At 39.7% G+C, this 22,238-nt stretch overlaps 1 protein-coding gene across 3 annotated transcripts in view; it reads left to right on the top strand.

Moving 5' to 3' along the window:
- Positions 1-22,238, top strand: part of nr6a1a (nuclear receptor subfamily 6, group A, member 1a) — a 128,887-nt gene that overhangs the window by 99,858 nt on the left and 6,791 nt on the right. For all 3 annotated transcript variants that reach the window (XM_035956523.2, XM_055011757.1, XM_035956525.2), the window contains 7 exons: positions 10,014-10,244; positions 11,574-11,629; positions 12,525-12,685; positions 14,053-14,283; positions 17,998-18,252; positions 20,873-20,994; positions 21,091-21,243. In XM_035956523.2, coding sequence (XP_035812416.1) covers positions 10,014-10,244; positions 11,574-11,629; positions 12,525-12,685; positions 14,053-14,283; positions 17,998-18,252; positions 20,873-20,994; positions 21,091-21,243 — 1,209 coding nt within the window. The remainder of the gene's footprint in view (positions 1-10,013; positions 10,245-11,573; positions 11,630-12,524; positions 12,686-14,052; positions 14,284-17,997; positions 18,253-20,872; positions 20,995-21,090; positions 21,244-22,238) is intronic.

Here is a 22,238-nt window from a genome sequence, read left to right as displayed (position 1 = left end):
AAATAAGCTTGAGTGCAGGCAGCTAATAGCTATTGTGTTTGTAGGTCAGTGAAGGAAGTCAGGCGTTTCACATAGGGTGGCCAGTGAAATATATGGTTTTAATGTGTGCTCTGAATGGGCACATGGGCCAACAAATGGCTGGTTGAGGAGGTGAGGATGCATACAGTCATTTATTGGATCTGCCACAAGTTTATTGATGCCAGGTTAGGGGGGTAATTTAAAGTAAAAGCATAGATTTGTTTTTTCTTTTAGCTGAGAAGGCATTTCTGCTGAGTGCAAAGGTGAGTTTGTTAGATCTTTTTCTTCATAGAGGTGTCGCTCTGCTTTATTCTAAAGCTTATCGGCTTAAAAGCTCTTTTTATTCCAACTACAGCTGAATCTCTGCTGAACTGCTCCTCAACTCACTCTTGAGAGTACTGTGTCATCAGCCGAAAGTTGATTCAGTTTGTGGAAGACTTTTGAAGTTATCCTTTAAGTCTTACAGTCATTTTCTTTAACAGTCAATTGATTGTTTAGTGGGAGAAATGTCAGATAAAAATTCTGGTAATGCTCATCATTATTCCCCAAAGCACAGTTAACTATTGAAATCGTTATCACAGAAAACTCATGAGAATTTAGCTGCAACAATTTGAGGAAAATGTCAAATTGCAATTTTCTCACATTGTAATTTGATTTGTGTGATCATTTTTAAAAGTCACACGTCTCAGCATTCATCTTGTAATAGATTTAAAATATAAGATGGAGCTTTTACCACATGGTGCCATTAAAAGCGTGACTGTTACACAAGGAGGATGGCAGGAATTTACAGACACACTGTGGAATAATGGCCCATCTTACAGTGTTCAGGATTTGCTATTTGCATTATGAGTTGCAGTTGAAACTGACTAATTTTAACATCATTGCTTAAAAAAGACAAATCCATATTATTTAAGTGTCTAATAGTTTAGTGTAGTCCACTGGTTTGAATATGTATCTGAAACACATCCTTTAAATGCGTAAAAGGCATAGAAATGGTGAAAACAAGTTCCAAGAAACATGAATCTCGAAAATGTTACCTGATTTTAACCTTGAAATCGAAAACTTTTGAGGTTTTTGATGGGTCTGAAAATCTCACACATGGAAAACTAAAGCCACAAAAAGGAGCTCCAAACCTTGAAATGAACACATTTAGAGAGAACTGATTTTTTTATGGGACATCTATGAATCTCTAAAGACAAATCCACTCATTACTCCGTCAAGGAAACACGGCAGAGTTATGTGACAATCGCTGTTGGTTTGTGTGTTTGTCTGTCTGTTATCAACTTTACTCAAAAATTGACAGACGGATTTGGATGAAATTTTCAGGGAAGATCAGAAATGACACAAGGACCAAGTGATTAGATTTTGGCAGTGATACGGCATATGGTCTGGATCCACAGATTTGTTAAAGATTTCTGTATCTGCAAATCCACTGCTGCAGACCACACATTTTTTAAAAGATTCCGTCCGCTGGAAATCATACGACTGAGCAGCCTTGGCGGAGTACTGCGCTCTCTGAATGCTTTTCCTGTTATTTATGATCTTGTCCCCTTTCATGAAGTTGATTCTTTTAGTGCAGTTACTCCTCTGATGTGTTTCTAGTTTTTTCTTCTAGTTTTCTGTCCTAGCATTAAAAACGATTAGAAAGTTTTAGGCCATTGATTGGACAAAACAAGCAACCTTGGGAAATGGCATTTTGCAACATTTTATACATTTAATAGAACGAATGAGTAACAGAGACCTTAATCTCCGGAAGAAATCATACTAAATTTTAATGTCTTCTGAAATGAGTCCACCTCTGTAGGTCACACTGTGTAGTCTTTTAGAAATGATTGGATTTATATAGCGTCACTAGAGAGGGCATGTTTCTCTGACTGGTAGGGCTTCCTCTCAGAGTTGACTTAACCTCTGTGCGGTATAGAGTTAATCACCAAAATAGTTAAATTCTAATCCCAGGATGGGCTCACCGTGTGACGCCCCATTGTCTCGGTACAGTATGGCTGCCCCTGCAGTCTTCCTCAGGCAGCAAACTTAAACCTCGCACCATTTAAATGGTAATCTGTCTCTGGGCTTTAGAAGTCCTCTATTCACCATTCATTATCTAGGAGAGGCTTTATGCCATATGCCCCCCCACCCCACCCCACCTCTCCCCACACCCCTCAATCTCCTTCTAATTACCTTTAGTACATGAACCCCGCAGCTGGCTATGAAAACCCCCTCTCTCTGGGAGGCTTAGCTCTCAGCTCAGTCACATGCCTCTGATGAGCTGCCCCTAAATTACACACACACACACACACAAAGGCTTAATCCTGCTCATTTGAATATTAGAGATTATGTTACTATGGCCTGTTTATTGTCACAACATTGTGCCTTCTAATCAGAGAAGGGTGACTGGGTCAACCATTTACAACAGTCACAATATCAGGTTTCTCCAAGCCATGTCCTATAGGAGGTAAATGACATGGTGTGTGTTTGTGTGTGTGTGTGGATGAAGAGCCCAGCAACACACACACACACACACACACACACACACACACACACACACACACACACACACACACCAAGTTCAAGAGTCACCATCTTAAATTTGATGAACGATTTCTGGAAGTATCTGATTATTGATTGTAACGCAGACATCTTAAATTTAACTTTACAGTCCACTGACCTTTCTAGAAGTAGTTTTCAAATCCATACTTGCAGCTGGATAGAGAATAAAACTGCAGTTTACTGTGATAGATGCTGCTAGTAATGTTGAATGCCAGTTAGTCGATGCAAAGAACAGTTTTACAGTTTAATAATCAGTTCACCATCTGAACTTCCAGCAGTTTCTGGGCATTTCTGTCTCCTGGGACATTTTTACTCACCGTGGACTCGTTTTTTGTTGCAATATAAAGTCCTGCACCTCCATGGAAACAACACAACCATGGCAAAAAAATCGAGGGTACTTGGAAATGTTCTCTGTGTAATAGAACTGTTATGCTGCCATGAATCATTACAACAGAAAAATCAAAGTTGAATTTCTTTGATCATTTGTTTTACTAAAACTGGAAACAATATGTACAACAGTTTTCTAGTTACCCACCTGTTACTAATACTGGGAATAAAATAGTGGCTGCACATGATGTAGAAGTTTTACTGCTTACAGTTTTTGTTTACTTGTCTTTTCTCTGCTGTGTAAACACAGCCTGCAGTTCAGCCAAATAGTCCCAAATACATGGTTTATTTTTGGCAATTTAAGTGGAAAAAAAGCGATTTTGATGAAATGTCATAATATAAAGCTGGACTTTTGTTAATTTTCAGAGAATCCAAAATTTTTGGTCTGTTTTACAGTTTCTGCCTTTGATATTTAGTGTAATTTTGGCCTTTCAAATCTGCCTAGGAGTCCTCAAGCTAATTTATTATTAACCAATAGCTGAAATTTTAAGATTAGCAAACAAGATCAAGAAAAGACTTTTGATTTTGGCAAAATGTAATCTTTTGACTTGTTACACATTAAATTATTATTCAGTTAACTGAAAAAATGAATGCACAGACCATTGCTAAAGCAGTCTATAAAGGCAATACTGTGTTGTGATATTATTTGGAGTAAACTGTCACGTAAGATGCTATGCAAAAGGCAAGAAGGGAAGGCAGAAGTGTTTCAGAATGTTTCTTGCAACAGTAACTGAGAGGTCCCGTTCTGTGAGAAAGGCTTCCACTGAAAGTAGCAGTATGTAAAGGGCAGCACATAAAGTAAACGAAGTTGCAGCACTAGGCATTTAAGGCTTACATGGAGCCAGTCTCAGGAAACCTACTTGTCTGCCTCCATTATTGGCTTTCCAACCACAGAATCCCATAGGAGGGTAAAGGTCCCCCGCCTTTGTGTAGTATAGTTTGTTGCATTACACAAGAGTCTTACATTAATCAGATGCCCAGGTTAATCTCCAAGCTCAGCAGGTAGCATTAACCTGCTGGACAGGAGCCTCAGACCTGTTTTGTCTCCTCCCTTCTCTCTTTGTGGCCATGTATGTGCCAGTCCTTCAGTAAAGCACACAGGCTGCTGCCCACAGACATTAGTGTGTTTGTCATGACCGTTGCCTTTAGTAGAACACCAAACCCACTGGTTCTGCTTCCTCCTCAGCCTTTGATAGATACTAGCACCTGCAAAACATTAAAATAGAAACCTGGGCCATGAGTGAACTCATGAACAGGAGATTCAAGAGCTGAAATGGCACAAAGAGAGTTTTCCATGCTTCGAGTTGCTATGCAACAATAAAAGCCAATTTACAAACTGGGTAGTAAGAGTTAGCTAGCTTACCTGAAGTAAAACGCAAGGAAATGTTGAAACTGAAAAGGGACTGTTAGTGATTGCCGGTGGGACTGTTAAGAAGGAGGGTGGCCAGGGCGAACAGGATCCTCAACACCCTCACCATGAACTGTTGGAGTGGCTGCCTCATCAAGGCGTAAACAGAGAGACTCAGGAGGAGCTTTTTCCCTCAAGCTGTCAGGACCGTCAACTCTGACCTCCAGTCAGCCCCTCACAAACAAGGACTCGTTTTTTGTTGAACGAGTCCTTGTTTGGGCTCACTATAAACACATAACTGTAAATATTGCAACATTACACATCACACAGACTGCACATTCTCTGTGTGAATGCACATCTAATCTTTTGTACATCTGCTACATTTTGCACTGCTTACATTCCATAAATATTAGCATTCTACCTGTATTTCTTGTGTATTATGTAAGGTTGGGACTTTAATGCATTAATTACAATTAATTAATTACAGAAAAAAGAATGCATTAAAAAAAATAGCGCATTTAATCACACCGTTCTCAGTTCCCTGATTTCTGGCACACCGGTAACACTGATGAACACTCCAGTGCTGTAGGTGGCGGTAATGAACCTAAAGTCTGTTTTCCAGCCATGAGTGAATCAGCACAGAAACGTCGGACCAACATGGCGGCTCAGCCGCAAAAAAACAGTATTTCTGAAAGCATTTGAGGCGAGAAATAAGCTGCTGAATCTGTCCTTGTTTTAGTTCAATGATGGCAAGTTTAGACGTTTAATGAAAATTTTGCGATACGACAGATTCCCCACGCAGAATTAACATAAATGAAACTACTTTATGCAAATGAGCTCTGGGGTGACACACCATACATTTAGCTACGACAGTCTTGGTACCGGCAAACGGTGTAGCCATCCCATAATAGACCACTTTTCAAGACACTGAAAGTGCTTAAGTTTACAAAAAGTCTGAAAATGTTGAATATAATCGCTATAATTGCACTTTAAGTTTACTGTAATCTGTGAACGTAGTAGACAAATGAAAAATGCAGATAAATATAAAAGAAACAAACATCTTTGTCGTTTAAGTTCACATTTATTTATGTCTATTCATCATATTCAGTCGTTAACCAACATTTATTTGAATTGAAAAACTTTGCTCATGTCAAATATTGCTATTTGACAAAAAAAAAGATTAATCGCAATTAATTAATTACAAAACCTCTAATTAATTAGATAATTTTTTAAATCGCATCCCATCACTAATTTTTACCTATTTTAACATTTTTTATTTCTAAAACCTGATGGACAGTCACAGTATTTCACTGGCATACTGGATGTGTATGTGATGAATAAAAAAAAAATCTAATCATTTTGTGATGATCCACCACAGTACAGGAAGTCACTTAAAGCCATCTGTGTTGAAATGGCATCCAAAAATGGACATCATCCAAAACAAGTGATACATGATGACCAAAAAAGACACTGAAAACATTCATAAAGCTTAAACTACACCTTCAACAGACTGTAGGCTTTTAACAAGTGTGGCCTGTTCAGCCAACTTTTTCTGTCTCTTCACTTTTTATTTAACTCTTTGTTTATCTAACCCTCTTTTATTTAAATTTATTTTTAATCACTGACAAAGACTGAAAATGACCTAGAAAATCCCAAGAACACAGTTACCGCTGGTAAAAGTGATGATGGGTAAAATGTCTTCAGGAACCATAAAGAGAGTTCCCGTTGCTTTTAAAAGAAGCTCTTACATAAAATGTGTGGGTCAGAAAAAATTAAAAAAAAAAAAAAATTTTGAAATTGCACTGAATGAAACAATATCTCAAATCACAAAAATATCTTAAATCAGTGACATCTTGTTTTTAAATCATTCTTTTTCTTTCTAAAGGTGTGGCCTACATTACCCACAAATCAACCTGCACTGGTAGTAGTTAAGGTAGTACGACCCTCTACCCTCTTTTTACTTTCTAACTCTTAGTGCAATCCAACTGAATCACTTGATACTGAATTTGATGTGTAAAAAATAGAGGAGTCGACTACTGTTTTCTCAGGCTGATACAAATCAGTAGTAAACATGTTAGCATGTTCCGATATTTGGAACCCATGTACATTTACATTTGCAGTGAAAATCGAAATGTTGGTGTCAAAATTTGGAACCACAAACTTTAGATTAAAACTTTAAGCATCTTAGTTTAGATAAAAGAGACCGTTTCATCATTTATTGTTCAGTGTTGATGGGGTATTAATTGTGATTTGTAACTATTTAGTGCTGTGGGCAGGACCTCACTCAAGATCACAGAGTTGACTACAAACTGTGGTGGCTGCTTCTGAGCCGTTGTATAGAATGATCTGACTATACCTCACTATGATTCTGCCATAGGAGAAAATAAGTGTTGGAATTTCTTCAAACCAATCATGATTGTTTTGGGCAAGGTTAAGAACAGGACACACTGGTGGCGTTCAGTAACACGTAGCTATTGGAAAGGGAGGAGAAAGCAATGTAAAATGCACAGTCAGTGGCAGGCTTATATCCATGATCTACATCTAGAGAATCAAAGTAGAGCCAAATGACACTTTTTTAAATTCATTTATTTAATGGAAGTCTGTTTAAAAACAAATCAATAACAAGAAAAGCGAGTACTCCGCCAAGACTGCTCAGTCGTTGTATGATTTTAAAAAATTTGTGGTCCGCAGTGGTCGATTTGTCGTAGTTTCTCTCTAGTGACGCTATATAAGTCCAATCATTTCTAAAAGACTACACAGTGTGACCTCCAGAGATGGGCAACACTGGGCTCTTTTCAAAAGAAAATAGAACCTAGTCTGTTTTATCATTTCTTCTGGAGATTAAGTTCTTCTATTAATCATTTGTTCTATAAAATGTGGCAAAATGCCCATTCTACTTTCCCAAAGGTTGCTTGTTTTGTCCAGTTAACAGCCTAAAATGTTCTAGGTATTTTTAATGTTAGGACAGACAACTAGAAAAAAAACTAGAAACACATCAGTGGTAACTGCACTAAAAGAATCAACTTCATGAAAGAGGACAAGATCATCAATAAAAAGAAAAGCACTCCATCAAGGAGCACAGTACTCTGTCAAGGCTGCTTAGTCATCGTATGACTTCCAACAGATGAAATCTTTAAAATATTCGTGGTCTGCAGCAGTGGATTTGTAGTAGGATCACAATCATGTGATCATCAGCAGACAGCTGATGTAGTGTTCAGTTGTTGTCAAAGTTACAGTGATACTGTGCCACTATCTCGCAGTGATACAGAAATATTTTAAAAATCCATGGATCCGGACTATAAGCCGCATCACTGCCAAAATCTAATCAACTGGTCCTTGTGTCATTTTTGACCTTCCCTGAAAATTTCATCCAAATCCGTTTTTCTGTTTTTGAGTAATGTTGCTAACAGACAGACAGACAGACAAATCAATGCCGATCATCACATAACTCCGCCGTGTTCTTTGGCGGAGTAATAACGGTAACTGGAAAAATGCTGAATATCAGATCCAGTAATCTGCCAGAACAGGTAATCAGTCGAGCTCTTTCAAATGTTAAAGCAAATGCTGTCACATGTTAGTTAAACTAAAGAAAAACCTTTCAGAAGTTACCACAGGCAGCATACTCTGTAGTAGCACAGTAACAGTCCTAGAAGTTTCTGTTCATTGATGAGCAGCTTCAGTCTCATGTTTGATTATTTGATATCGTCCATTCAAACTCCCGTGGACCACAAATCTCACCGCACCCATCTGTTTGTACAGCACCAGTAATTCCACTTGTACGCTACCAGTCAAAAGTTTAGACACACCTTCTCAATCAATGGTTTTGATTTAATTTTTTTTATACCTTGTAGATTAATGCTGAAGACATCAAAACTATAAAAGAATACACATGGAATTATGTTGAAAACAAAAAAGCGTTAATCTACAATGTAGAAAATAATACAAATAAATAGTATTGAATGAGAAGGTGTGTCCAAACTTTTGACTGGTAGTGTATATTAGATCAACAGAATGAGACAGAAAGCTCTCTCCCTGTCAGGGTGAACAAACCTGTAGACCAATCGAACTGACTCCAGTCCACAGATTAAGGAGGACCCTCCATCGACATGTTGCATCACTGTAATCTCTATCTGGTATGTTTGATTCCAAGTGAGTCCTGATAAAGATCAGCTGCAGGCCACATTCCTGCTGTAGCCAGGCTTTGCAGAGCAAGGCTGTTCACTGTAACCATGGAGTCCATCCCATTGGCTCTCTGCCACTGCTTGGTTTGTGTGTGTGTGCACGCGAGTGATGAAGCTTAACACCATGGACAGCAGAGAATATGCACTCTTGCTTAATTCTCCACTTCCTCAGTGAGTTTGATTATGTGCATTATGTGGCCTGGAGGTAGATGGGGGATTAAGAGAAGATTTTCAGAAGCTTTCTCAGATTGCTGTCTTTTGAGAGCACCTTCGTGATTAGGAAAGTAGCTTCAGAAGGATGGTCCTCAGTAGTGTGTCTCCGATCCTCTCCCACCATTATCACATGCATTATGTCCTCCCTTCCATCCACTAGTCTTTTTGAATGAATGTTTAAGACTTTGGCACACTTCTTTTCTTACTGTCTAAACGTCTTGTTCTTTCATAACCAGCCAGCTGCCAAGCCAGCCTTATGAACAACACGGTATCTTTCCTACTGCTAGTTTTAATGGACTTTGTTCAAGACATCCTGTTCCACGCTACTTTGTTGCTGCGTGCCTACTCTCCTCCTACTCCCCTAAATATTCCCTCACATGTGTTCCACATTAGCACCCTCACTTAATCCCGTCCTAACAACTTCTCATAGTTTTGAAGGTTCAGCAAAAAGTGTGCACTCTTTTCAGAAACAAGGTGAGGGTTAATGATTGAGAGAGGGCCTGTGTAGAACATCTGTGCAAAGAGAGGATTGTGGGGGCTTTTTAAAGGCTAATGCAAGTGCTGGGTGGAACTGTGCACTGATTAGAATTAAAACCACTTGCCTAAATCTGTGTACTGTGTCCACTGGGAATGGACACGAGACCTCTGAGGGTGTCTGGCACCAGGATTGTTGGCAACGGATCTTTTGGTCCTGTGGGCGTTTAATCAGATTGGTATCTGGGGAGTTTGGAGGTCGACACAACACCAGAAAGACACTCTTTAGATGAGGAGTATGTGTCAGAGGAACATTCTCATGAATTGCTTTGTAACCAGATGGTCATCATTCTACACTGTTGCCTAGCAGTAGGTGTCATGCTGTAGCTAATAGGTGCATGTCACAAATTGATTTACTGGGCCAAATTTAGTAAAGTACAACATTTGGGACAGAATCGGATGTCCTCCTAGAAAGAGGCTTGTTCATGTAATACTGCTGTTGTTAAGAGGACAGAAAGGAGACACTGTAAACAAATCAGTCATGTCGTTTCAGCTCATCTGAGCTGCTGAATAAAACATACCCAAGACATCTCCACTCTCCTTCCTGCTGCCTGTTACACCTCCACTTTCACAAAAAGAGAGTTGGAGCTTAAGAATCCTTTGGATTAGCCAGCGCCTGGCTAGCTCTTAAGCCCCAACCGCCCCCATGATCTCAATTAAAAACTTGTGCCTTCAGCAAGGTTTTTGCACCCACTATATTTTGTCACGGTGTTGATGAATTAGTGCAAAGACGTGGGTGGAAATAGTTCTAAATCCTTTTCTGTTCTTTTTCCATCCCTCTGCAGATGATCCAGCTGACCAGCGTACTTGCCTTATCTGTGGAGATCGCGCCACAGGCCTGCACTATGGCATCATCTCCTGTGAAGGCTGCAAAGGCTTCTTCAAGCGCAGCATCTGCAACAAGCGTGTGTACCGCTGCAGTCGCGACAAGAACTGTGAGATGTCGCGCAAGCAGCGCAACCGCTGCCAGTACTGCCGCCTGCTCAAGTGTCTGCAGATGGGGATGAACCGCAAAGGTAAAGTGTGGCTGCATCTCAGGCGCATCATTCATGGGAAAAATCAGCAATCATGACATTTCCCCGTTCCAGTGAAATACAATCTATTTTTGGTCACATATCTTTTTTAATGGCTAGGCACTGCAGGTAAATCTCGTTACCTGCAGTGTAGCGTTAGTAGAACCACATCAGGCTGATTGTATGGCAGCCCACTAAAACAACAGGTCTATCTATGGGTAACGGATTCTTGTTAACTTACTGGCTTGTATTTCTAACACTCAACGTGAATACAGTTGGGTAGGAGAGTCAGCGCTCCCAGTGAGTCCACAGCAGTTACTGTGCATTGGTGTGGCTTTGTTAAATCCATAATTTACTTTATTAGTGACCAAATCTTCATTTCAAATGTCCTAATAAGGCCTTTAGCAAATGCATAGTGCATCATACTGGCATCATTTTCTTTTGTTGGCTAATGTGTAGAGGCTCCTTCACCTTTATTACAGTTTACTCCCATGGGTTGTGTTCCATGGCAATCCTGCCTTTTCAATACAATTAACATTTCAGGTGATTTGTGCACAGAAGTCATCAGAATCTTTGGGCCTCATTCATTTATATTAAAGCCTTCTGAAAGGAAACTGAAACAAAAGCTTACCTTTCATTTTGCAAATTTCAAAGTCACATGCAAAAGGTGATATATCTACTGGTGACTACCTGGAAAAAAACCCACCTGAACCCAGATCTTGGGAGATGCTTTTGGCCCAACATACTTGACTGGGTGCTACAGACCGTCCAAAGGTTAAGAAATCTTTTTTCCTGCTTTATATTTCAAGTCTTCAACCTGCTCTCAAGTCCTGAAGAATTTTGAAATACATCAATTCTACCAACATACATTACTTCTTTCCGGAATACTTAGCAGCACACACACCAAGGCATGCATGCATGCACAGTTAAATGTTCAGTAAGCAGAGCGGAGCTGTAGTTTGTCCTCATCAGGGTCTCAGGTTGTTGTTTTAATGGGCAGATGCTGCCCCCTAAAGGGCAAATTGTGTGTAACCTTTTGGTGCTCTCCTGTCTGATGGCCTCATTTTGTATCATTCTTAATACTTTGGTTAAATTAAGCTTGTCTTAATGTATGAAATAAATGTAACTTTGTTTTTGTCAACAAACTCTTCTCAGGGAATGGAAAAAAAATCATACCAACGAAAACAGAAAAAGCTGAACTTAAAATGAGAGAGTAAACGGGGGTGGACGACAGTGTGTTATTTGTTTCAGCCACTAGGGAGAGCTGTAAGACTAATCATGTTTTGTTAATGAACCTAAGCGATAGTTCTTTCTCTTGTTTTTGTCATGCAGCAATCAGGGAGGATGGCATGCCAGGAGGGAGGAACAAAAGCATCGGGCCTGTGCAGGTAAATCACCAGAAATGTTTTGTTTTTTTTAACTGACCTTCTGCCTGCTTAGAATCAGTCTAAATGTATTATTTTGTATTATTTTGGCCCAGTCCCAGAGGCAGCCTGCTTACTGTGAATGCATTCATAGCACAAGCCATTCACTTAAATAACACAGTTTGAGTGCAGTAATGCTACTCATCTGAGCGTAGGGATACTCGTGAGGCATGTAATGAGAGTGAGCCCTGACCTTGTTATATCATCAGTATAATCATGTAGTCGATGATTATTTCCTATTCAGCGCCAGCTTCATTATTAACACTGGCAAGAGAATAAATGGTCAGGAAAATGTGTGACATGGGGATAAGTACCACTGAGCCACTATTCAAGGGAGGGATGTGGTCAATTCATTCCAGTTCAATTCAGCAAGTCTAAACACAGAAACATCCGCTTCCATTAAGAGACAGCTTTATTTCTATGCCCTAATGAAAAGAAGACCTTTCTGTCATTAATATGGAATGAATTGCCTGTTTCAGTGTATGTGCAGAATTGACCCCAGCCACAGACACAAGACACCACATTTTCTGGCAGGCTAAAGCTTTCAAAGTGGCTTTTGTCTGTGTTTTCTCCCTGCACTGACCTCACATACACACACACACACACACACACACACACACACACACACACACACACACACACACACACACACACGCATGCACCTCTTTTCTTTCTTTTTCTAGCTCTATTTCATTGTGCGATTGTGTCCTTGCTCCTCAACATTTTAGTGAAAAGCAGCACAGTTCTAGTCAATGCTAATCAATTGAGCTGAGACACACTGAGTTTCATTGCACGGGGATGTGCTGTAAAAAAAAAGAAAGAAAGAAAACTCCCTCCTGTGTGTGTTCATGTGTTTAAGATCACAGAGGAGGAGATAGAGAGGATCATGTCGGGGCAGGAGTTCAAGGAGGACGCCCCGGAGCACACCTGGGGCAACAACGGCGACAGCGACCACAGCTCTCCCAGCAACGGAGCCTCGGAGGGCAACCAGCCGTCGCCCGCCTCCACTCTGTCGTCCAAGTGAGTTCTTCATCTCATCCACTCAACTGTGCAGCGCCAGCGCTCGCCCCATCATTGAGATAATGAGCTGGCCCTGACAGTCTAACACCTCATTCCCATCTCACCCAGACTTTAGTTAAGTTATTCATGTGCCGAAGAATGCCTGAATATGCAGCTCCTCAGGCTTGGTGATGATAGCAAACACAAAGAACTCGCTGCACTATCTTCTGTTCTTGCTATGGAGACAAGCGCATTGTCTATCTGCACTCGTCAAGGACAAATATTGTCTAGGTACTCGCATGACAGCATTTATTTTAGTCTCATTTGTGTAAACATTAGATTTATCTCAGCAGCCTGATAGCTACTCAGAGGAATAGTTGTTTTATCAAGTTAAATCTTGGCAGAAATGAACAGCAATCACAGAGAGCTTGTACAGTGTACGCTTTGGTATGCAGGTACAAAATGCAAAGTTTTGTCTGCAAGTTTGTGAAAAAATTGCAAAGATTTTCTATGGAAAAGAAAATAAAGCTCCACAACACTTCAAAGGTTAAATGCTGTGAAGTTAAAGAAACAGTGTCCAGTGCAGAGGTGTAGTAGTTTCGAGTTTAGCCCAGCTTTGCAGGAACACACGATGCCGGAGGGAACCGCCACCCACAGGCTGTACTGATGTGTCCTTCAAGCTGAGTCTGGCTAAGACTGTAAGTCAGTGTAATTCAGATTATTCCTTTAATACGCTACCGGTCAAGAGTTTGGGGTCATTTAGAAATGTCCTTATTTTTTGAAAGAAAAGCTATTTTTTTCAATGAAGACAACATTAAATGAATGGTAAATCCAGTGTAGACATTGTTAATGAGGTAAATGACTGTTCTAGCTGGAAACATCTGATTTTTAATGGAATATCTCCATAGAGGTACAGAGGAACATTTCCAGCAACCATCACTCCTGTGTTCTAATGCTACATTGTGTTAGCTAATGGTGTTGAAAGGCTCATTGATGATTAGAAAACCCTTGTGCAGTGATGTTAGCACATGAATAAAAGTGTAAGTTTTCAAGGAAAACATAAAATTGTGTGGGTGAGCCCAAACTTTTGAGCAGTAGTATATATGAAATATTAATTCAAATGCACTCCTATATATGGCCAAAATATTGATTTATTTATTGATCAGGGACCATGGAATTAACATAGAAAACATCTGATGTGTTGCATGTAGAGTGTATAGCATTAAGCTAATTTTCAACTCCTGTCCCTGTCCAAATGTGTGTGTGTGTGTGTGTGTGTGTGTGTGTGTGTGTGTGTGTGTGTGTGTGTGTGTGTGTGTGTGTGTGTGTGTATATATAAAAAACTACATATATAGTATATTTAACCCTTAAACTTTGTGTGCTTCCAGTCGCTCTGTAGAGATGAATGGCTACACAGCAGCACTCAGGGACCAGTACATCAACACCTCCATGTCTACACACTACCAGCTCCTGCCTCACTTGTTCAGTTACGCTGCCCAGTCAGGCCTGCTGGCCCCCCAGCCCCGCAGCCTCTACCCACAGTCCCACCCTTTAGTGCTGCAGCTGGTGGCTGCTGAAGACCTGGCCCCCCTGACTACTCCTATGCTCATTGAAGACGGGTGAGTAGATCCATCAGATATACATGCTTTATCCCAGCTGATAACACACTCTGGACAGGTCACCTGACAGAGAACCACACAGACTCGCACACACCCACGGCCAAAGTGACAGTCAGTCATGCATGTGTTTGGACTGTGGGAAGAAACCAGATCGTCTGCAAGAAAGAACACACAGGCACAGGGAGAACGTGCAAACTCCTCACAGAAAGACACCAGCAGACTAGCAGGTTCAAACCCACAACCTTTTTGCTGTGGGTCTACAGTGTCAACCACTGTGCCCCTCGCTGCATGCAGAGCATTCGACATACAGGGTGGGCCAAAAGTAGGCTGACACTTAGTAGGTATGCACTTTACTTTTTTTAATAAAAATGCTTTAGTATTCAATTTCTTTGCTCTTCACTTAATTTATTTGCCATTGCTCACAATCCCTGTAAAAAAAAACAACAACAACAAAACCCCATAAAAACCGAAACCAAAACTGGAAGAAATAGCTTAATAACATTTCCAAAACATGAATAAGGGATATAGAATACTGGTTTGGAATTATAGTTTGGATGAATTAGATCTAAAACATGAAACATATAGCGAGACAACTGTAAGCCTAATTTTGGCGCAGCCTGCATAATAATTATGGAGGGTAGTAGAGAGCGTTGTCAATATTTATTTAGATATTTATCAGTATTGGAAGATGTAATCATGCGTTTTACTGAAGTCAAAGTAACAATATCAGCGTTAATAAGAAAAACACTCTAAAAGGCATTTATTTTATTCCAATTACTACTTAAATTATTAGCTGTAAAATATACTTATAACACCAAAAATAAACTCATTATACAGAAAGACCCGTTTAAAACCAAACTTATGCTATTGGATTATAATTATTGATGCACACTATAATGTTGCAGCTGGTAAAGATGAAATAAGTTTCCACTACTAATCACTACTTACATTATATATTGGCTAGCTTTGCTCCATGTGATGAGTAAAAGCTTATAGTGTCTTATCTTAACCTGTAATTATACATTTTTATTCCTCCCATCATATCTGAATCTGCAAAGGAACAGTTATTAAACAAATGCACTGGTGTAGAAAGTAGAATATTTGCTTCTTAATTGTAGTGATGTAGGAATATACTAAGTCATGTTTTACCCCATTAAAAATACATACTGACTCAAAAAATCTTTTATTTTGTGTCAAAATTTAACATTGCAGTGTTTGTATTAGGGTGGCACGATATATTGTTGCAGCATCTACACGGCCGCCTATAACCAAACACCACATGGCATTTTTACAGAAAGATTCTTTTAAATAGTATATATACAGTTGAATAAAATTGAAATTGAAAGGGTTTTTTTGAAGATATTGTCGTAAACCTGTTGACATGCGATAAATCCGCACTTGGCTCGCACACTACTTTATATTAAACTAGAGAAGCACTCAGAGAGCGCAGTACTCTGCCAAGGCTGTTCAGCTGACGTATCATTTCCGACGGATGAAATCTTTAATAATAAATGACCTTGCACTGAGCACAGGCATGTGTTATGCATGTGCATGTTATGTATGGATACCGAATTGCGTGTAAATTACTCTTACAAAGGTCTGTTCATCAGTTCATCACTTTTGGCAAGCCTTTGTTTTGCTAGTGTTAAAATAACCGTTCCCTCAATGCTTTTATTTTGAAGACATATTTTTAATGTTACAGGCTTTTATTTTGTCACCATTCCAGCAGCACAGGAAGTGTTTATCTAAGAAGCGGTTTCTTGACATGACGAAGACGCTGCCGAAAAGTCGAAAAATTCACATAAAGATGAAAGAAAACGTTTCCACGCTGTTGCTGTCTAGCAAAGGATGTGTCTAAACTTAGAAGCACCTAGCTAGAAAGTGGACAAGCTATTACGGTGTTTCCTGAAGAAACGAGTGAAGGACAGAAAGGTGAATTTGTGTTCAAAATAAAGCTGACGGCTGAACGTAAATAAAGGCTTTGTGAAACATCAGAAGCTTCACCATTGTCTGGCTGGGGTTTGCTGACGCCATGCTGGCAGCTATATCTGGCAATGGGAAATTCTTAACAAAGCCGTGGATCCAGACTATAAGCAGTATCAGTGTGAAAATTTAATGAGGTGGTCCTTGTGTCATTTCTGACTTCCCCTGAAAATTTCATCCAAATCTGTTTGTCCGTTTTTTAGTAATGTTTCACACGGACAAACAGATACACACAAACGTACGGCGATCGTCACATAACTCCGCCGTTCCTTGGCGGAATAATAACTTAGACAGCCTTGGAGTCTTGCCAGTCTTTTCTTCAGGAGGAAATGACATCATGTGGAGCAGGTCATGTGATCTGGAATTAACACACTTCCTTGAGAGGCGTTTTTGTAATGGGTAACTTAGTTGAAAGTGATGTCTTGGACACAGATACAATTTGTTATTTTCCATATAAAATTTGATTTATTGCCAAAAAAGAAATATCTGTCACGATTATCTCAGCTTGATAAAAAGAACACAAGCAAGCAATTTTTGACTCAGCTCATTTTATTATTGTTTAGCTAATTAGAATGTGATTGTTATTAAATTCGGACTGTTATTTAGTTGACATTTTAGTGATATCCAGTCATTTTTTATTAATAAATGATTGCTTCCATGATAAATAATTATGGAATTTGTAAAGACATGATTGTAGAGGCTAATCTTTGGTTCATTGCTTTCTTCATTTTCTTCATTTAACCTCTTCGTTGGAATGACCGACACAGAGACTTATCTTTTACACTCGTGCCGCCGCAGCACGTCAGCACGGTACTGTACGGAACGCCACGGTAAAAAGACCGTGTTGCTCCGTCGGCCATCATTTATTCTCTCTCAAGTCAAACAAACAACGTCTTCTTCATTGGTAATGACAGATATAACAGGAGTGCCCCCTCTACAGCAAAACTGCATTCACTCAGATTCTCTTGTAAATAACCATGAAATTAAATCAAATACATAGGAAATGTAACATTTCCTTTTAACCAAAAAATACAAATCCATGAACATATCAAAAATGAATATACAAACTGATCACTCATGAATTATGTAAACCTTATAAAATGGCGCTTAAAATGATCCTAATGAACATAAAAACATTAGTTTTTTTACTTTTTATAAAAATGCATGCAAGATATATCCCATGGACTTAAAAAATCCCTCAGTTATATAATGACCCATGTGTTGTTTTCATTTTCCATGTCTAATCTACATGGAAGTCTGGCTGATAGAACAATCTTTGGATACCCTAAATAATTTTTAAAAAACTTTATTTACAATATAATGTACTGTATACCACAGTAAATCAAAACACCTGCCCAAGAGGGCAGCAGCACAGTCACTTTAAAAATGGTAAATAGCAGATAAAATGAGCAACATTAAAACTTGCTCACAGGCAAAGTAGACTGTCATGATTTCACCAGAGTTTTAAACTCATTCAGTGGAACAAGAGCTTGAAATTCAAGTTGAGACATTTATTTCAAGCATCAGGTGCAGAAAACCTTAAGGCTTTCTTGGACTGTTCAGATTTGGGGACCACAAATTGCAGAGTCCATATATCGGAGATTGTGACTTCCATGTTTCCTCTCTGTCCGAGATCATTTCTATATTTAAAAAGCATCACGTCAAATTTAGCCAACAAGCCAATATCTGCCTCATTTATTTGTCCTAACGTTTGCCATTGTGTACGACCAGGTACAAGGTAACACAGGTGGAGCTGTTTGCTCTGCTGTGCCGCCTGGCAGACGAGCTGCTCTTCCGTCAGATCTCCTGGATCAAGAAGCTGCCCTTCTTCTGCGAGCTCTCCATCGAGGACTACACCTGCCTGCTTAGCTCCACCTGGCAGGAACTCATCCTGCTCTCCTGCCTTACCATCTACAGCGCCCAGATCTTCGGAGACCTGGCCGATGTCACTGCCAAATACACGCCGTCTGACGATGAGCTGCAGGGGTGAGTGGCAGAGGAATCAGAAAGTTTGGTTGAAGCCTCTGATGCTTGCTCTATTACCTTTTATTTATTTATCCCATTTTTATCCATCTATCCATTATCAATACACTACTTAATCCTCATTAGGGTTGCGGGGGGCTGGAGTCTATCCCAGCTGACTTAGGGTAAAGGCAGGGGACACCTTGACAGGTCAACAGTCTATCACAGGGCTACACATAGAGACAAACAATCACATTCACACCTATAGACAATTTAGAATCACCAATTAACCTCAGCATGTTTTTGGACTGTGGGAGGAAGCTGGAGAACCCAAAGAAAACCCACACATGTACAGGAGAATATGCAGACTCTATCCAGCAAGATCCCAGGCCCAACAGCAACAGTGCTAACCACTGAGCCACAGCGCAGCCCTTTCCGATTTTTTTCTTTTTTTTATCCAGTTAATTGAATTTGGATAGGAACAATGACAAAACTATGAAAAAATAGTTGTCAAATACCAACCAGCTTTATTGGATGTTTTTGCTTCCACACCACAAACAAACTGCACTAAAAACCCACCTTTTGAAATGGCCTTTTTTGGTTGTTTGATCTGCACCAGGGTTGGACTGACAACCTTCACACAAGAGCAAATCAATTACACTAAATGGAGAAAGGAACCCCATGAAAAAACTCCCTACCGATGTGTGTACAGTGGTCCCTCGTCTATCGCGGGGATGTCTGGAACGGAACCCCTGCGATAGGCGAAAATCCGCAAAGTAGGATTTTCGTCTATATTATATTATTTATATATTTTAAGGCACTTTAACACTATGTGCAGCCATCAGACGTCTATGTGAAACGAACAATGCCAGATGCTGAATCCTGCTATACACGGGAGACAGAGGAGACTGATGCTATAGTCGCTGAGCCAATCAGAGCCCAGCGCTGTATGCTCCACATTTTATTTTGATGAAATATTCTTTTAATATGTTTTAATTATTATTTTTAATATTATTTTTTTTATATTGTTTTACATTTTTTTTAGACTAGAAAATGCTGATTTTATCACAAAAATATTTAAAATAATGTAGTGATTGTAGAGCCGGTCGCTATGACTCAACTGTTGTGCTGCAATGCACCATGGGAGTTCAGGGTGTTGGAGGGTTTAAATGTTTTATTGTGTTTTTGTGGTTTAGTCAGCCTAGTTAGTCTGGGTAAGTGTTATGTTATCAGGACCGTGAGTGTGAAGTGTCGTGTGTTTGATGACTTCCTGCCACATTTGCTGGTTAGCTGATCTCTGTGTGTGTCAAAATAAAAGCATCTGCCAGTACAGAGAGCATAAAAGGCAGATATCCTTACTCTGTCATCTCTCTTCAATGCGGCTCGCCACATTAATAAATATATAAAAACGTCTATATACCGCAAAATTTCACGATATAGCAAAAAAATCCACGATAACAAATGCAATTTAAAAATCTGCAATACAGTGAGACCACGAAAAGTGAACCACGACATGTTGACGGACGACTGTACACGTCACATGTGGGTGCCAATGAGATGCTGCTCAGTTGAAGTTTGCTATTCCTTCAAAATCTAAAATCCCAAATCTACATGTTGTTCCTTGTCTTACCAGTATTGATGCATGTAAAAGCTTTGCCATGGATAGATGTATATTCTCCTACGGATTCTGCTTTGAGAATAAATGCTAAAGCATCATCAACTCAAATGAGCCTACCATCTCACCTACAGTAACAGTAACTGCATCCTGCTTCTCTTTTGGGACCATTTGCGCACACCAGATAAAAGAAATATCTGAATAGCCTCCTGGAGCTGCGCCAGTTCAATATTTCACCAAGAAGGAAGGTGGATATGAGGAATTAAATGCTCCTCACTGCAATAACAATCCTCTACAAAGGCAAGACGTTCCACTCTGTAGGCTCCGTATCACTAAAAGGATTGAATATTTTTCTCTATCACTGAAAGGAAAGTATTGTGGTTGGGTGAGGGCCAGTGAATTGGTCCGTGAACAGGAGGACTCCTCAGGACAGAGCTGTGGCTAGCACCAACTGGCATGCGAAATATACACTCTGTAGAAAAGGATGCGTGGGGGGTTTGTCCCTGTGTAAATCAGACTCGAATTAACTGACCTCATGTCATACATTCTCCTAATATATGGTGTTGTTCTGCTTCTTCGGTCAATTTGCCTGGAGTTTAGGGGTTTTAGGAGTGAGTATTTGATTTACAGTGACAGTGCTGAAGTCTGTGAGGGGGATTTGAAGTGTGAGAGCCAGAGAGACAAGGAAATGAGCTTTGACGAGAGGAATTAAACTATACGGTTCTTCCAAGCCCCTTCAGAAAGCTGTGGGATCAGCAAGATGTTTTGAAGCACTTTGAATGGATCTGACATATTCCCTCCTTCATTTTTGCCTTGTTCGTTCAAGTGTAGAAGCTTAAGATAATAGCACCGAGGGGATTTTACTTTTTCTTTTTGATCTCTTTTACCAGTGGATTTTAATGTGAACATTAAACTTACTAAACTCAGTCTCTTCTGTTCTGTTTTCTAGGTTTAAAACCCTCTGAAAATAGTTATTTTGCTCCACATTTCTTTTGCAAAACTGACAAGTGTTTGTGTCGGACTCCTCAGATTCAGTGAAGATGGGATGGAAGTGATGGAGAGGCTGATATATCTGTTTCGCAAGTTCCATCAGTTAAAGATCAGCAATGAGGAGTATGCCTGTATGAAAGCCATCAACTTCCTTAACCAAGGTAACAATGGAAGCTCCAGTGTTAGTGAACCTTCTCTTTTCTTTACCCTCGCTGTCTTCCCCACATGACTGTTCTGTACCCTCGGTCCCTCCACAGATATCAGAGGACTGTCTAACATCTCCCAGCTTGAGCAGCTGAACAAGCGCTACTGGTATGTGTGTCAGGACTACACTGAGTACAAGTACCCACACCAGCCCAAACGCTTCCCCGAGATCATGATGTGTCTGCCGGAGATCCGTTGCATCGCAGGTAAGGCCTCGAAGTACTGTACGCTGTAGTGTTACACTGCTGCCTTTCAGTGCAGGTCATTTCAGAAATGCGGTTGTGTTTCAAATACTAGCAAGAATACTCCTCTTCATTTTGTATGGTTAGGGGCTTGATTTCACCAGTTAGCCAATTTAGAAAAAGAGCGTAATACTTGCAGAGCAAAAACTGGATCATGAAGATGTTAAAAATTTCCCTGTAAGATGTACTCCTCATTGTGCTTGTGTTCATGATTTGACTCTTCCATACACTACCGTTTAAAAGTTTGGGGTCATTTAGAAATGTCCTTATTTTTGAAAGAAGAGCATTATTTTTTTTACTATGAAGATAACATTAAATGAATGATAAATCCAGTGTAGACATTGTTAATGTGGTAAATGACTATTCTAGCTGGAAACAGCTGGTTTTTAATGGAATATCTCCATAGAGGTACAGAGGAACATTTCCAGCAACCATCATTCCTGTGTTCTAATGCTACATTGTGTTAGCTAATGGTGTTGAAAGGCTAATTGATGATTAGAAAACCCTTGTGCAGTTATGTTAGCACATGAATGAAAGTGTGAGGGGTTTTTTTTGTCTGCATTTCTTCTCATTGTTTAACTCCACAAAAGGGGTGTCAACATTATATGAGATTGATGCATATTTTAGTCTTGCAGCCAAATATTTTAATATTTAGTGCATGAATATGCACTAAATATTTCATGGAAAACCTGAAATTGCCTGGATGACCCCAAACTTTTGAACCTCCCCTGTATGGAGAACAGTACTTTATATTAGTGGCATACTTTTAAAATCATCAAGTTGCTAACGATGATTGTTTTTTACTTCTAGTTGTTCCACAGCACTGTGCTTCCACCCAACGATAAACTTCAGTTTCTTCAACTTTGTGGGTTTTTTTGTTCAGTCATTAGTTTGGTGTATCTTCCTGCACTGATGTTCACATTTGAAAACCTAAAACTTTTAGCAGCTGGAAGTGCGGG

Source organism: Amphiprion ocellaris, chromosome 6 (genome assembly GCF_022539595.1).
Source record: "Amphiprion ocellaris isolate individual 3 ecotype Okinawa chromosome 6, ASM2253959v1, whole genome shotgun sequence".
Classification (NCBI taxonomy): domain Eukaryota; kingdom Metazoa; phylum Chordata; class Actinopteri; family Pomacentridae; genus Amphiprion; species Amphiprion ocellaris.
Note: the sequence above shows the minus strand (reverse complement) of the source record. Positions and strands in the feature narration are given on the sequence as shown.